The following is a 15,437-nucleotide window of genomic DNA, read 5'->3' as shown; positions in this document are numbered from 1 at the left end:
ATGTCGGTTAAATTCTACTGTGACTATGTGCTAAATTATCCCCGGGCTTCATTTGAGCTACAGTCTGGCTGGATTTGCCTCCTTGTATCTCGCTAGAGTTCTTCTCCTAACACAGAATTATTATTAAAGTTAATAGAATATAACTGACTAATATTACCCATTAAGAATATTTGCTAAATTGGCTCTGATGTATATTTGATATGTCTTTAGGAGCGGACTAATCATCAGATATTGGGTATTAAGTGACCGTCTTCAAATTAAGAGAAAACAAAACAAATCTTTCTCCTCTCTCTCTCTTACTATATTGATAGAGATATAGCTATAGATGTGCGTGAAATATCCCTAAGACAAAGGCATTTTACTAGTGGAAAATGTTAAAGGCACTTAAAAACCAACCTCCAAGCCTTTACATTTTCCCTTAATTCCTACAAAATGTGTCGTATGCAAGCAAGTCAGCTACAGAATGTGTAGAATGACATATGTCTAAATCTCCTGGATGTGTCTTCTTCTAGATGAGTTCTTGTTAGTAAATAGGCTCTTCTCTAAAATAAATCGGGCTGGTGGGTGTGTAAGGATAGTAAATATTCAATCCTGTATTTCATATTTTTAATCACATCAATACATACATCTGGCGATAACAACAAAAGCGCAATTTCTTTCACGGTTTGCAGACCCTTTTATAATATTTTCATATCTACCGGTCTGGGATCTTGAAATAGTGCCGTGAATACATTTACACAGGTGAGGAGTCCCACTGGTTCGGATTCTGCCCTCACTTACATCAGGGTGAATCCAAAGTAACTCCATTTCCAATTGGATATAAATCGATGGAAGAACAGAATTCTGATCCACTGAGTTCCATGGGGCTACTCATCTAATCATAGTTATTCTCTTGGGTAAGTGTGCGGGACCGACTCCTTCAGGAACAATCCCCAGTGTGTACCAGTAACAAAAAGGGTTTGTGTGAAACGCCTTGGGTAATCCTTGCGTTTTCTAACTTCTTTTTTAAACTTCCCTAAGAGTCGAAGAGGCTCCGACATGAAAATACCCCCATGTTATTAAAAGTGAAATAGGAGCTTGCTCCGTACTTGTCATCTTTCTCAGCTTTATTGCCTTCCAGGAATGATTTCCAAAACTCAGTCTCTCTCATAACGGATTCGGAGGAACTCTCCAAATGTTATGATAGCTTGAAAAGGAGTGGGCAGATTTAAGTGCATTGTGGCGCTCAAACTTGGTTGGCTGGTGGGAGTGTGTTTATGATATAAATGATGGATAAACAGCCACGGCGGTGGTGGTGATGGTGAATAAGTGTGTATGGAACTATTGAACATTAATTGAAGCCAAACACCTGTTCTGGGTTTGCAAGATAAATTGGACATGTCTTACCTGTAATAAATATATTCTTGGAAAAATCCTAGTGCACCTCCTATAAATAATTATGACGCATGTCAGCTGCTGAGTAGATACTTTTCTGTAGTATATAAATTAAAACCCAAAAGACTGCAAGAGTGTAACTCTGAAACAGAATCCAAAGGTCTTGCGATCCCTAGTGAATGGAAACCACACAAGGAGATCTGCAGAATTAATCTATTTTGGCTCCTTTGGAGGTTTCTGTTTGTCCAGTGGTTTATTTTTAATTTACACCACCATATTTCATCTTCTTGTATCCTTTTTTGGGGGGCAGGAGGGCTGGAGGATGGTCTGAGGTCTTCTTCACAGCTATATTTTAATACCAGATCTATCTGTTGTGAGGATGCACTTTTATGTGTGTACTGTTTTGTTTGGTGTACATTTGAGAGAATTGAATAATAATAACGACATACACCAGAAACAGCATGAAAAGTTAAGTGCTTTGCAAATAACTTGGACCAGGAAAAGCAACAGAGAAATTGACCTCATTCGAGATTCTCAATATAAATTGCATTGGTGCAACTTTAGTATATTTGCACAGATGATATACAAGTTCTGCTTGATTTATGTACTAGTTGGATTCATTTTAGAGCTCTGCATTTATGAACTGGATACAGGAAGCGGAACTGGGAACAGTTATTTCCCAGAAATCTAGAAGAGTCGCTTTTTGTTTGTTTGTTTTGTTTTGTTTTCAGCACCCCTGCCAAACTTTCCAAATCCTTTTGGCTGTGAGGAAAAATGCGAAATATTTTGTGCTTGAACTGGAAAGCCAAAGCTTTTTGAACCCAGATGCTATTTATAAATAATATTTATTGTTTGCGGGAGGGGAAGAAATAATTTCTAAATAGCTCTTCCCATTGAAATACACATTTGCCAAATTTCACCCTGAACAATCAGCTACTTGGGCGGAAAGTTCTATGCTGAAAACAGGCACATATAAAGTGTGTTTTAAATACGCAGATTGTAACTCTGTGTAACAGTCACATTTTACTGATTTATAAGATCTGGCACAAGAAAAAACAGATGATCCATTGCTTACCGGAAACATATTTAACCACTATTTTTTTTAAAGAAAAAAAACTATTGTTGTCATCTATTAGAAATGGCACCTTTTTCCATGAGATTTTTCTTCCTTATCGTCCACTTGAAGAAGATGGAAAAGTTTTGCGAACACAAAAGCTCTGATCCGGTATTCCTTTCTCCGGCAAAAAAAAAGAAAAAAAAAACATTGACCTCAATAGCAGTTTTATCTTAAGCCAGAATTGAGTAAGGATTGTAGGATTTGATCCAGGATTTCTGAGCCAAGAGGCCAATATGGCGTCTGTGCACAATATGTATCCTATATTGTCATTTAAGAGAAATTCACTGTGCCATGCAGTTTTTCTTTTCAATAGATAAGGGCAATATAGAGTGAATAAAAAGTTGGGAGTGAACTTCATAGCTATCGAGAGATTGAAGGGCGAGATTCCAAGATAACCCCAAATATCCTAGCGTTCATTCTGCAGCTGTGAAGAACATTCAGCATTAAATAATAATAACCAAGCTAATGACTGATTGAAAAGGCATAAAAAGAGACAGGAAACAGAAATCAAAACTCAGCATGAAACAAACAGGATGTTTACATTTACATAAGTCTAAGAGGTTATGAAAGGAAATTCAGTCAGGGGTGCTTGCAAAACTGATGAGGAGGGCGAATAACCATCATCATCATCATCATCAAAAAGGTCCCGAAGAGTAAAACATTTCTTTCAAAAAGTGAAATAAGTTTCTGTAGCCTAAAAGCAGAAGGATCTACCTTTACCATTTCCTGTGCTGCCTCTGAGTCTGAATACCGCCGTCTGTTCAAAATCCGCAAGTGGTGAGAGGGGGGGAAAAAATTCCTGGTCTGAAGAGAAGCAAAACAACTTACACATGTGGGCAATTTTCCAAGAAACGAAACTTTACTCTGGCTAAAAACACAATCCGAAATGAGGTTTGTAATCTTAGCAGTTAATAACGCATTTAGACCCCGGGTACAGTAAAACCTTGTGTGCCTTTTAAAGGACAAGCTGTGGGAAAGAAAATTAAAATAAAGTGGCATTGTTGCTTTGAACCAGTAGTGTGGATGCTAGAGTCTTTCGCCCTTTGAAATAATATTATAAATTGTTTGAAATAAGTGGGGGTCTGCGTCTCCTCTGGTTGCATATGGATTTTCACACGCATGGAACTCCATTGACTTCAGTAGAGTGGCTGCTGGGTTAGTGGGATCCGAATTGGGTCTTGGGATATAATTGGGACCCAGACATATTATTGGAGGGGAAGAGGGAAATGGAATTAACAAGCCGTGGTAGTGAGAGAAGGCCGGTGGCTTCCACCCAGGGACAGAAGGAAAAGAAAAGCACACTAGAATTAGGTCGTTAAATAATTGCTTCAATAAAATCTATGGCATGAGACCTTGCAAAAAAAAAAAGGGGGGGGGCGTCTTTCAAATAGCTATTTTTACAGCACTTTGCCAACAGCTTAGACTCATACTGAATGGAGTTGAGAGAATTTTAGGCAGGCTGGAACGCTGCGAAAGAATAAGAAGTTGGGGTTTATTGTTGCATTTAAACAAGAGTTGTTCATTGTCATTCGTGTTTGTGGCGGGGTGGGTGGGAGGTGGAGAGCAGGAGTTGATGTTATTTTGGAAACGAATCAGTTATTATACGGAGCTTTCTGTAGCAATCCCAACATCGCTGCTTCTTCAGGTGAAGTCGCTCTTATCCTTCTGATTTGGAATGAAAAGAAAACAAATCGCTTCAGATATAAGCCAGGCAAATCAGATGCATCATGGCAACTAGTTTTTAATTCACAAATAGGATGTTTCCCCTTTTTCCTTCCCACCGCCCTTTGGAAAATAGACTCAGTTCTGTTTTCAACCAAGTGGGGGGGGGAGCAGATTCTGATCTCAGTTACAGCACTTGCATCAGCTGCAATGAACCTTGCTGCTGTCTTTACATTGGTACAAGTGAGATCAAAATCTGGAGGCCATGCGTTTACAAGACAGGTTAGTGTTCGCCTTATGGGGATACTATTACCTAATCGTTGATTATTAACTTTGCAAGATTGTTCATTTCCGGCGCGATGTTCTGGTGATAATATAAATATCGCCTTGTTTCTATTATAAAGACTCACAGAACTTGTTAAAAGTATGGAATGCAGATCGTTTTATGCTGACTCCCCCCCCCTTTTTTTTTTCTCTCTCAATGGCTGCTGGTTTAATAGGGAAGATGGGCACATTGCCTACAACAATCACTAGTTGCAGGGATAAAGCATGTCCCCGGTTAAAGGCTATAAAACATTACCATTCCGACCCTAGAATAAACTGAATTCACAGCAATCCCTCGGCTACAGAAGAAATAGCAGAGGATATTCTAAGCTTGGATATCACCTCTATCTTTAGTCATTCGAAACTCAAAGTGTGAGGCAAGCACACTTAAAAAAAAAAATCTCGTCCCAGACGATATAATATTTACTTTTATGCTCATTTCATAAACTGACATGCAGAAAGGTATTTCCCTTCTTTGATATCATTACATTGTATAGATATAGTTTTTAGGAGCCTACTAACGTGGAATATCTTAGGTTACCGAGAAATAACTTTGATCAATATTTCTACCCCAGTGGAAGGCTTGTATTTACACACTTTTGCATGCATTGTTCTTGGTGGGCTTCATTTGAAGATCATATGTTTTAAGTTAAACGATAAACTTTTGTTTTACAACTAAAATGAAAGCAAATGATCTACAGCCACACATGGAGGCGCGTGTGTACCCACCTGTATCAATATTTTTCATTTACCAGTATCGAAAACACCAGTGTGTTGTATAGCATCTGGAGTACATAAGTAGTATCTTATATATTCCATATTATGTTGAACTCATATAGTAGCTATCATGTCTATTTCGAATTTAGGTAGAGAAGAAACAGGAGAACTCACAGACAACCGACTGCACGTTATCATTCAAACTATGTATGATCATAGTGAAATAACTGAAATAGAAAGTTATAGTTGTATGCATTTTTGTAATAGGGTTTATAATGGACATAACTTAATAATATGAGGCAACTGAAAAAAACTGGAAGGAATTTTAGTGTGTTCCCTGAACTAATATTTTATAATTTAAGCATAGGTGTGGATTTCTTATTCCAAAAATAAAAAACTTCCTTCCCTTTATATACATAAAGGAATTAGAGAATATCTTTGTAAGAAGTCTCCCGTCGGGAACTGATCCTGATCCCATTGAATTTAGCAGGAGCAGGATGGAACCCTTCATAAGTTGTTAATTGTTTTGTGCGTCGTTATACATTCTTGCAAAATGGCACTAAAATAGAATTTGGGGGGGGGACAACAACAACCCTGCATACATAATCTCTGTTTTTTATTATTATTTTTTGCAAAACTAATGGGGATCCTTGCCAACTTGCTTAGCCCCTAGGTGCTAAAAATTCGTTAATATGGCTTGAGCTGAAAATAAATAAACAAATAAATAAATAAACAAACAAACAAACGTACCTATCATTTTCCTCTGATCCAACTGCCCTGAATAAACAAAATCGAGGAGAATAACTGGAGTAAATCAGGTAGTTTTATGTTCTTGTGTTTAAAAATAAAACCCCAACAACATGAAACTACCTAATTCACAAAGCAGTTCTAGTTCATTCCTGGGTCAAAGGCTAAAATTACCAAGAAAGGCGCCTGGGCGGCCATTTTGTTTGACATCACTTGCAATCTGAACTTTTATAAAAGAAAAAAGTTGCTAGGAAACAAAAGCAACAAAAGGATCTTTTCAAAGACAAAAAACCCCTACGATTTCACGAAATATCTATTCAGATTATTTCCTATGTACAGTGTCTAGAACGGATCTCTCCTGCAGGAGTTTACAAATAGTTTACAAATAGACTAGAGGAAACAGTAAAATACTATTGACTTTGAGAAACAAACGATTATCTCAGCTATAAATAGAGCACAAAAATTTCTCAAGCTTTTAATAAAAGCAAATGAAAGCATCTTTTTCCATGTGAAAATGTTTTTTGAATAATCTGATTTTTGTTTAAAAAAACCCAAGTATTTGGATAACTTCCTTTTGACAATAACAATAAAATAAAACCAGTGAATTCTAGAAATCAAAAAATCATAATTAATTTCTCTCTCACCCCTCCCCCCAAAAGTAAGTATAACTTGATCCAAGCTTTTCAAAGTTTGAATCGATGGGAACAATAGGAAAAGCACCGCCACATCTATTCTATCGCTATAATTTAGCAACTCTAAGGAACTCGTCCCTTTTTTGCATTGAATATATAAATGATGTGTTTATATAAAATAATTACCAATTTTATAAAGGGGAAGTATTAAACCTAGCAAGCTGAGGAGAGGGTGAGGAAAGATGGTTGGATAACAGCCCCAAACGGAGTTTTTGGTGAGGTTCAAGGTTCTGTGAGATTTCCTTAATTCTTAGAAGACTTTTAGAACTTTTCAAGCACATGAAACAATTTAAATTTAGATTTCCTTAAAAATATATAACACTGAGATTTTCTACTTCAGTTTTCCCCCTGCCATCATTTTGAAATGTCTAAAATATAAATGAAATGTCTTACCTCGTGTGCTGTATACTTTTATAAGTGGATTAAATAAATCAACTCACTCGAAAGGCAATAAAGCAAAGATAGCCGTGTTTCTAAAGGGCAAGTTTCCTAGCGTTTAAAAGTTCATTAGAAGAAAAACCAAACAAACAAAACGCACCACAACAACGAGTCCGAGTTCAAGAGACGTAGGGAGGAGCCTGAAACTTGACTATAACTTAGTTTGATTGCATTAGCAAAGCCTTTAAAAGACTGGACGGGATGGTATATAAATCTATTGTACCGGAAATACAATAAAACTTAGCCCTGTTGTTGAACTTCAAACAGTTTACATCACATCAGGCGGTGAAGAGAAAGAAAACACAGATTTAAAAGAAAACACCACACCACCACCATCCTACCATACATCATAAAAGGAGAAATAACTTAGGATCCGAGTATCCAGCATGCTAGGTTTTTATTTTTGTGCAATGTTAGACCTCTTTTTGAAAATTACAAGACAGAGGAAAAAATATTAGTAAACATCTTTGGCGGCGACTGCGATTTAAAATCAAGATGTACTTTTTTATTTCAAATGCATCATTTCACTTTTGACCACAGTCATGACTGTGCACCAGAGAAGGGGCAGGTTCAAGTTTAAATCAAACTCTGGGGGAAAAAAATCAAAAGGCTATATTACTATCAAACTTTATTTGCGTTTCATTGACAAATAATCCACACCCCACACGTGTCAAAACGTCTTATATTGAATTCTATCTGCTACACAGACTTTTTAAAAATTGAAACCACGAGGTCAGACATTTTCATTCCCCTTCTTCGGAGCTTCCAGCACTAGAGTGACTTTGGTATTGAGAGCTCATCCACTTATACAAAGCAACAAACTGGAAGAATATGTTTATAATTGAGCTTCCGCTGCTCACATTTGGAAATTAAAGACCCCCCCCGACTAAATTACAGACTGAAACATAAATAAAACGACCTAGATACGTGTGAAATACAAAGCTTCGTGTGCCATATAATTTCAAGGCCAGGTTTAAAATAAATAAGGCAGAGTTTAATAATAATCATAATAAAGCTACATAAACTATATATTGGGTTTAATCTTTGATCTGCAATAACATTTTACAGTAATGGGACTCCCCCCTCCCCCCTTTCTGGCTGTTGCGAAAGGTCTTCAAAATGTTTTAAATTTAGGCGTCACAGACCAGCTAGTGCTCTTATATAGTTAATGGCTATCTTAGCTATAGGACAACTTCCACTCATCAAGAGATACGTGCTAAAATTAATAGGCAAGGGGAAATGAAAGTGTCTGCGTATATATCAATATATGTATATCTGTGTATGTATCTATTATATATATATGCTTTTGACTCTCAAGTTCTCGTTATGGGTTTCCTTGTGCTTTATTTAGACCTTCACAACGCTATGTTTTTATTAAAATATTGTTATAACAGCTGTTTGTCAGGGTTCCCATCCATCAGAAATAGCCTCTGGGAGTATTTGTCATCAGTTCCGTAAGAGTGGTGAAATATTTTCAACCAGAATGTGTTACATATGGAAGGCGCTTATCGCATTTATATGGATAAGATTAAAAAGTTGGCTTAAAAAACCCTTACAGTCTAGCGTTGCACGAGCTCCATTCCAAAGAAATGTCAGCGGGACTATTACTTTAGAGTGAATTCCTTTTAACTCTGTTTGAGCCTAAAGGATATATCACAAACAAAAAAACCCTACGTCGGAATATTTCTGAACCACGTGGTTTAGAAGATAATAAAATATATATTTGAAACCCCGTTAACATTGTTACAGCCGCGGTAACAAAGAACAAAATAAATATTACCCCTCCTTTTCTTCCCCCCAAATTGATTTGCGTTGGTTTTATTTAGTCACTTGTCACAATGAGAACTGAGCTGTTAAATTCTGGTAGTACCCTATTATCTCTAGTCGTTTTTTTTTTTTTTTTTCAGTTTCATCCTGCGGTTTTGGAACCAGATTTTGATTTGTCTAATCTGTGAAGTTGACACTTCGTCTGACCTCTAGGCGGCGCTCTCTGGTTAAATACATAAAGAAGAATTTCTTTCCCAGCTCTAGCGTCTGGTATTTAGTATAAGGGCTTCTGTTTTTTCTTTCCACCCTTTGCAGTCAGCCAGCTGCCAGTTATAGGTTCAGCTTTTGTATCCTCTGCCAAGGATAAGACAAACATTTGTAACTGTGTTTTGATGGAAAGAAAGAAAGAAAGAATTGGACAAAATTAGATTAATTTTCTATTCATAAAAAAAAAACAGAAAAAGCAACTAATTTGTCCACTTAAAAATCAAAACTAGTTCTCTGTGCACCAAATTCAGAGGATGGTTCTTGAATTTAGACTGCCAGTAACAGTCTGTTAACTCCTTTTTCACTGAACTCAGGTATCTGTTGTAAATCCAAGATAAACGAAATTGAATTATGCTTTTAAAAAAAGTTTCTGTAAGGCATGGAATAACCAAGATTTTCCAGTCACAAGCGGTTTTACATGAGATAGCAACCCAGGAATGACATTAAAACCAGAAGCCTTTATATTACACAACTGCATATTTTTACCTTGTTCTTATTACCAGCGCAACCCACTTTATTATATTATTAATTCACTGATGTTCAGACGTACATTAAGTAAGCACATGCATCACATTTTGCGAGGGCCAGGCTTAAAAAACAGACTCAGAGACTAACGCCGCAGCATCACAAATGGCGATTAGCAAATGAATACAAGGTGCGCAGTGAAATAACCATGATCAGAGATAGTGACGCGACACAGCCTTCATCTCCGAAATTTAGAAGAGAAAGCGATTGGCTGGAAATGTCCACAGGCTATGTAAGACTCCAAGGACCAGTGAAAATCATATCCAGTATAAAATGTCATATCCCACCTTTATGTGAGCATGTACCAGAATAAAAGAGTGGTGGAAAAAAATTAAGGGGGAAAAAGATACAATATCATCATATGAAAGAGACACCATCAATTTGTAATTTATGGTCAATTTTTTTTTAAAGCTAACGGTAGCTTCAGGTATTAGACCTACTCCTGAATCCCCCTGCCAATTTTTGTGTGGTTTTACAATTACATGTTAACAATTTATTATTTAGTATTATTATTAACAATAATAATATTTGACCTCCTGTGGTGGGAAAGTTTCCCACAAAGCAAAGGAGAAATTGACTATGAAAAGTGAACCCGACTAGACACAAGTTGGTGCTGTCAAATGCGCCCAGTTAAAAAAAAATCTCAGTCTAATCTCTTTCAGTCATTTTAGGAGATAGGTGCAACAATAGAAAGTCAACATGATTCAGAGAAAAGAGTGATTTAAAAAACAAAATCGACGGTGTCCATTTAAGTGAGTCAAAGAACTCAATAGGAAGCCATTCGACACGCCATTTTGGTCCGTCCGGCATACACCTGAACATATTGAAAAACAGCTGTCAGTAAATATGTTTCCAGGGACTAAAATCATTTCTAGACTGAGTCATTTTCTGGATAGAAAATCCTAGAATCCGACCCATACTTTATATGTCACGATAGCATGATCACGTCCCCCCAGTATCTAAAGAATTAAGCAAATCGAAATGTTGGAGCAAATTCTGCTCTCCATGATATAGCGCCTTGTACTTAAGAGCAGAATCAAGTCTCCCAACTGCGGAGGGGAATTTTTCAGACACTAAGAAATATATATATATATATAAAAAAACCTATGGACGTGGTTCCATTACAGTTAAAAGTTTTCTCAAAATACATCTCTTATTGTCTGCAGACGCTAAATATAAGTGAACGCTTTGTAAGGAAGATAAAAAAACAAAAATGTTCCTCTGTAGGAAGGCACAAACACTAAACTTCAGGTTTTGTTTGCTGCTTTCTTTTTAATGTATTAGAGGTCAATAGCCTTGCTTCTGTGGCTAATATGGGCATATTTAAACACAATAATTGAGTTTTAAATACAGTTGGGGTTAAATTGATTATCATATGAACTCCAATCCTTAAATTCAGCACCTAACTTTAGTCACATGAACAATCCCTTAGACAACTCACGTGAGTAAATTCTTTCATGTGCTTGGCAGGATCGAGCTCTCAGTGTGGAAAAAAACCCAACCAAACTTTATTTTTAAATCTTTATTGGTCTCTGCAGATGCTGCAAAGTTACTGACTCAGTCAACTGAAATGTTCTTTAATTAGTAGTAGAGTATTTTGGCAGAGTGGCTAAGCCTTAAAAAGTAATTTAGCAGCAGGTACAGCATAATATAGGAAACATTAGGTTGATTGCCATTAAATAATGGAAATTACCAAAATGTTTTAAACAAACTTATTTTATGATCCAATGAGCAGTCAATCTGTATATGCACATTTAACTTTACCAAATTAAACTTTTAGTCTATTTGCTTCACATATAGCCTCAAGGGATCATAGTGTAGACCCTTTTTTTCCAGGCATTCACCTACCCCCAAAAAATTTTTTTTTCGAAAGATCACAGCATTACCTATTTTCAGGGTTGGGTTTTTTGCTTCTATTACTTTCATCCAGTTACATTGATTCCAGGGATATTTTTTAAAGAGGTTTAAATCTTTCTAATAATTCCCCGTTGTCAAGAATTAGAAATGCTGACTGGCAAAGGCAGTCAAGGAAACATACAAAACTATGCTCTTATTTCAATAAAACATTCAAATTGCCCATATCAGGTTAGTTTCAGAGGGGAATACAGTTAAAAATTCATAGATTAATGTGTTTAAATAAGCCGGTTGCACTAATAGGTCTTTTTCACGGTTTTCAACACTTAGTAGAAAACTATAAAAAGTAGGGAACTGCCAGGAAATTGAATTTAAAGTTACAATAATTATGAAGCAAATGTATATCGATCTATCTAAGCTTTATGGAGAAGCGGCACTATAGACGTGGAGAGGAACATAAACCGGACTAGTTCTCCAGAAGTAAGTGGACTTGGCAGTCCTGTTGAAATGACCGCACAGTTTCAAGTCTAAACTAAGAGACAGCCCTTCTTGACCACTAAAATGATAGCAATTAAATAACCACTATAAATAGCGTCGTTAAAAATATATCAGGAAGCAAAGATATTAGGATGGCTTTGTGAAAATAAAAAAGGTAACTTAGTTAAAGCTAGGTACCTCATTAAAAGTGCAACCTCACAATTTCTAATTTGGTATTTTTATTCTGAAGATCCTGGTTGCAGTTTAAGAAATCCCCACCCTCACATACACCCCGCCGTAGAAAAGTGGCATTTAAATAGTTGGGACGAGTCCACATTTTTGCATAGCCTTGGTTATTTCATTTTAATTCGATTTCTAGGGTCGAAAGAGATAGTTGTGTTTTTTTTAAAGCCATGTTTGATTATGGACTGGAACGATAACCTCCCTTTCCCCCAAATACAGACGCGCTAAGGGAGACAAACATGGGGTGGGGATTTTGCCTCAGATCCTGACATTGGCGGGAAAGGAAGGCAAGGCTGGCTTTAGGTAAATATTTCAGAGGATTGGAATGAAATGATAATTAAAAAAAAACAGGTCTATCTGACAGAGCACGTGGCTAAACTGCCTTGGAGTTTCCTACACAGGTGTCTGAAAGTCTGATGAGAAGAATGCAACATTTTTTGGACTCTACACATGGGAAATGACCAGCGCTCAGCAGGTTATGAAAGAAATCCTCCAAATTAGTTCTCCGGTCGCCTACCCACCTTTATTCCAAACTGACTTACCTGTCTGTCTATGACTTTGGACCTCTTAGCTAGAAGAATATCTAAAAAGAATGTTTTTTTCGTTCAGGTATCTCTTAGCCATCGCGAAAAAAATTAATCTTTCCAAGCTCTGGGTTATTTTATTTTTAAATCTTTCCTATGGGCCCAATCAGGAATGAGGGCTCTAATTGAGTCTGGCATGCATGCTTGGGTGCTGTAAATTAATTTTTAACTAAAGGGTCATTGTGTTAGTGAGGGGGGGGGCGCCCCCTTTCCCCCACCCCACCCCCAGCTCCTTGGAAGTCTGGCTAAAAATCACCTTGTTTTGACTGCAAACCTGCTTTTTACCTATACAGTTGCTTTTCTTTTCTTTCCGTACCCACCTTGTATTTCTTGCGACGTTTGGTTGTCTGTAGGCCTGTCTAACAGTGGAGCCTCCTGGAGAAAAAAACGCTGCTCTTCCGTTTTATCCTTCCCAGATGACCCAGAGCCGGGTTTCAGTCTAATGGACGCTTCATAATCCCCCTTGACAGTGTCCGAGCAAGATGACGCAGGGCTACTTTCTCGCCGATGTCCATGAGCAGCAGGGGGGGTGAAATCAGTAGGCAACGAAAGCACCTGGGAACCTGCCGGCTTGATGCCCACCTGAGGCTGTGACGAACTGTCGATGCTTTGACAAGGTCCAGTCCCGGGGCTGGTGGTGGACTCAAGCCTGGAGAAGGTGGACCCCTCTGGCTGGGGGGCTGGATAGTTCTTAGCATCAGATCCCAAACTGGACGCCTCGTCTTTGCCTCTGGGTGCGCACCCACAAGGATCTCTGTGCTGGGGACCACCGTGCCCTGCCGGGTCCCCCCAACCTAGGTGGAAGGGAGGAGGAAGGTACCGCAGCAGTCCTGGCCGGTGGCGACTCATCTCACTCCCAAAGGAGGTAAGGGAAATGTTTCCCCCCAGTTTGCAATGGGAAGAAGGGGAAGGTGGAGGGGGGGAAGATGGGGGCCGAGAACCAGCTGTCACTGATTGCTTTGGGGACTAGCACCGAGGGGAGGGTAGCCTGCACCAGGAGCTGCACCGGGAGCTGTGGGGCTGAAGCTGTGACAAAATATACTTTTGGGGGAAGGGGAAAAGGGTCTCTGGCAGTTGACTTATCTGTTAGAAAAGGCGTCTGCGAGCAACTTCCGGTGAGCGAACCAATCCGAGGTGGACATGACCGCTAGGGCCATCCCCATGGTGTCAATTTTAATGGGAAACTTTACTGTTTTTTTTTTTTCAGAGGACTGGGGTGTTTCCCCTCCCCAAAAGCAAACATCTGTAGCTAAAGTTAAGCTTTTCCTTGTCTCTCCCTCCAAACCCGTGACTCCAATACCATTATTATTAACCTCCCCAATAATATTATGGGATGTTAGTGAGGGTTTTTTAGGAAAGGCTTACGGCGTGAAATCTTTGATGGGCAAGGGAGAAGGGATCTGAGCCGTGAAGAGGGCGGGAATGTATATCTGATCATGGACGGCAGACCTCTTCCCTGTACACAGAACTAAATCTTAACAAGAAGTTGATTTCACAATTACACGTTTTTAACCCTGCCTTTGGAAGTTTAGGGTTAAAGGAACTGAATGGAGAAGGTAACCTAACCAATCCATTAGCTTTATCCACACATACAAAGAGAGAGATATACATACACCTATGGTATAGCTATTAAAATATATATACAACTGGAACATACATTAAATATATACTCATCTGGCACATACAAACGGTACCTAGCACATTAAAGACAAGATGACCTGGCCTCCTACTCTGAATTTGTCTTCTATTTTTTCAGTTTTCATACTGATGGGGACTATATACATGAACCAATAAGTAAATAATTGTATTTTAAAAACTAATTCCCCTTCGGAAAGCTTTTCACTGTAGAAAAGGCGGGGTGACTCGTCCGGCATTCCATGATGTTGCCTTTTTTCTGGATCACCTCGCTGGTTTTTCCACTGTTGTTAGTCACGAGCAGCTGGAATTGAGCATGTCAGCAAAAAAAAACAAAAACGAATACTTTTGGGGCAGGCCATTATGTATTTACGATCTCTGGACTGTGAAATGAAACAAGTGTTAAATTCCAGTATAAATATTTGTGGTGACAGTACGTAGATTTTAGTCCCTAATAGACTCACACAGAGAAATGGTCTCATTTGGTATGTACATATTTGTTCCCATTGGTTTTTGCAATAGGCTAACTTTCTTAATTAACTTCCTCCCACAGAAATTCAAGGTCTTGGCCGATTGTCCAACACATAGCGGAATAAGAACATTGTCTTCATAAGAAAAGTTCAATGCTCTAGCAACGGCAAACGCTGCGGGCCTGATTCTGACCTCCGATGTGTGTAACTCAGCAATAACCCCGATGAAATAGATGGAGTCATGGAGGTGTAAACCCACTAACGCTGGATCAGAACCAGCCCCTGTGAGATACGCATTTATTGCATAAACTGTTTTAGATTGCACCTTTCCTTAAAAAAAAATAGAAAATCTTCCTTTGGAAGAACAAAGAAGCCAAGTTCTGCACTTCCCACCTCAGTAGGTATTATACATGTGCATTTTTTTTGGAATGAATTATATGCAGGTTTCGACGAGGGGCCGCACAGGACATTTTTAAAAACATTCGGCATGAATCCTAACTCTGCTATTGAGAAAAAAATTGATGTTATCTGTGACAAAATCCTC

At 38.2% G+C, this 15,437-nt stretch overlaps 1 protein-coding gene and 1 long non-coding RNA gene across 2 annotated transcripts; both read right to left on the bottom strand.

The window, feature by feature from the left end:
* Positions 1-592: 592 nt before the first annotated feature.
* Positions 593-8,961, bottom strand: LOC117869246. The gene is made up of 2 exons (XR_004643794.1): positions 7,027-8,961; positions 593-4,156 (listed from the first exon to the last, which is right to left on the bottom strand). It is a non-coding gene; the product is annotated as an uncharacterized LOC117869246 (long non-coding RNA).
* Positions 8,962-8,965: 4 nt separating this feature from the next.
* On the bottom strand, positions 8,966-13,848 carry LOC117869245. The gene is made up of 2 exons (XM_034755923.1): positions 13,109-13,848; positions 8,966-10,444 (listed from the first exon to the last, which is right to left on the bottom strand). The coding sequence occupies exons 1-2, from the start codon at positions 13,635-13,637 to the stop codon at positions 10,335-10,337; spliced, it is 639 nt and encodes a 212-aa protein (XP_034611814.1). The 5' UTR covers positions 13,638-13,848; the 3' UTR covers positions 8,966-10,334.
* Positions 13,849-15,437: the final 1,589 nt, after the last annotated feature.

Source organism: Trachemys scripta, chromosome 23 (assembly GCF_013100865.1).
Source record: "Trachemys scripta elegans isolate TJP31775 chromosome 23, CAS_Tse_1.0, whole genome shotgun sequence".
NCBI lineage: Eukaryota > Metazoa > Chordata > Testudines > Emydidae > Trachemys > Trachemys scripta.
This window is presented reverse-complemented; position numbering and strand designations above follow the sequence as displayed.

Coding starts and splice junctions, on each gene's coding strand:
- LOC117869245 (XM_034755923.1), bottom strand. CDS start 13,637: ATGAGTCGCCACCGGCCAGGACTGCTGCGGTACCTTCCTCCTCCCTTC. Junction 10,445..13,108: donor AACGTCGCAAGAAATACAAG/GTGGGTACGGAA, acceptor CAATATGTTCAG/GTGTATGCCGGACGGACCAA.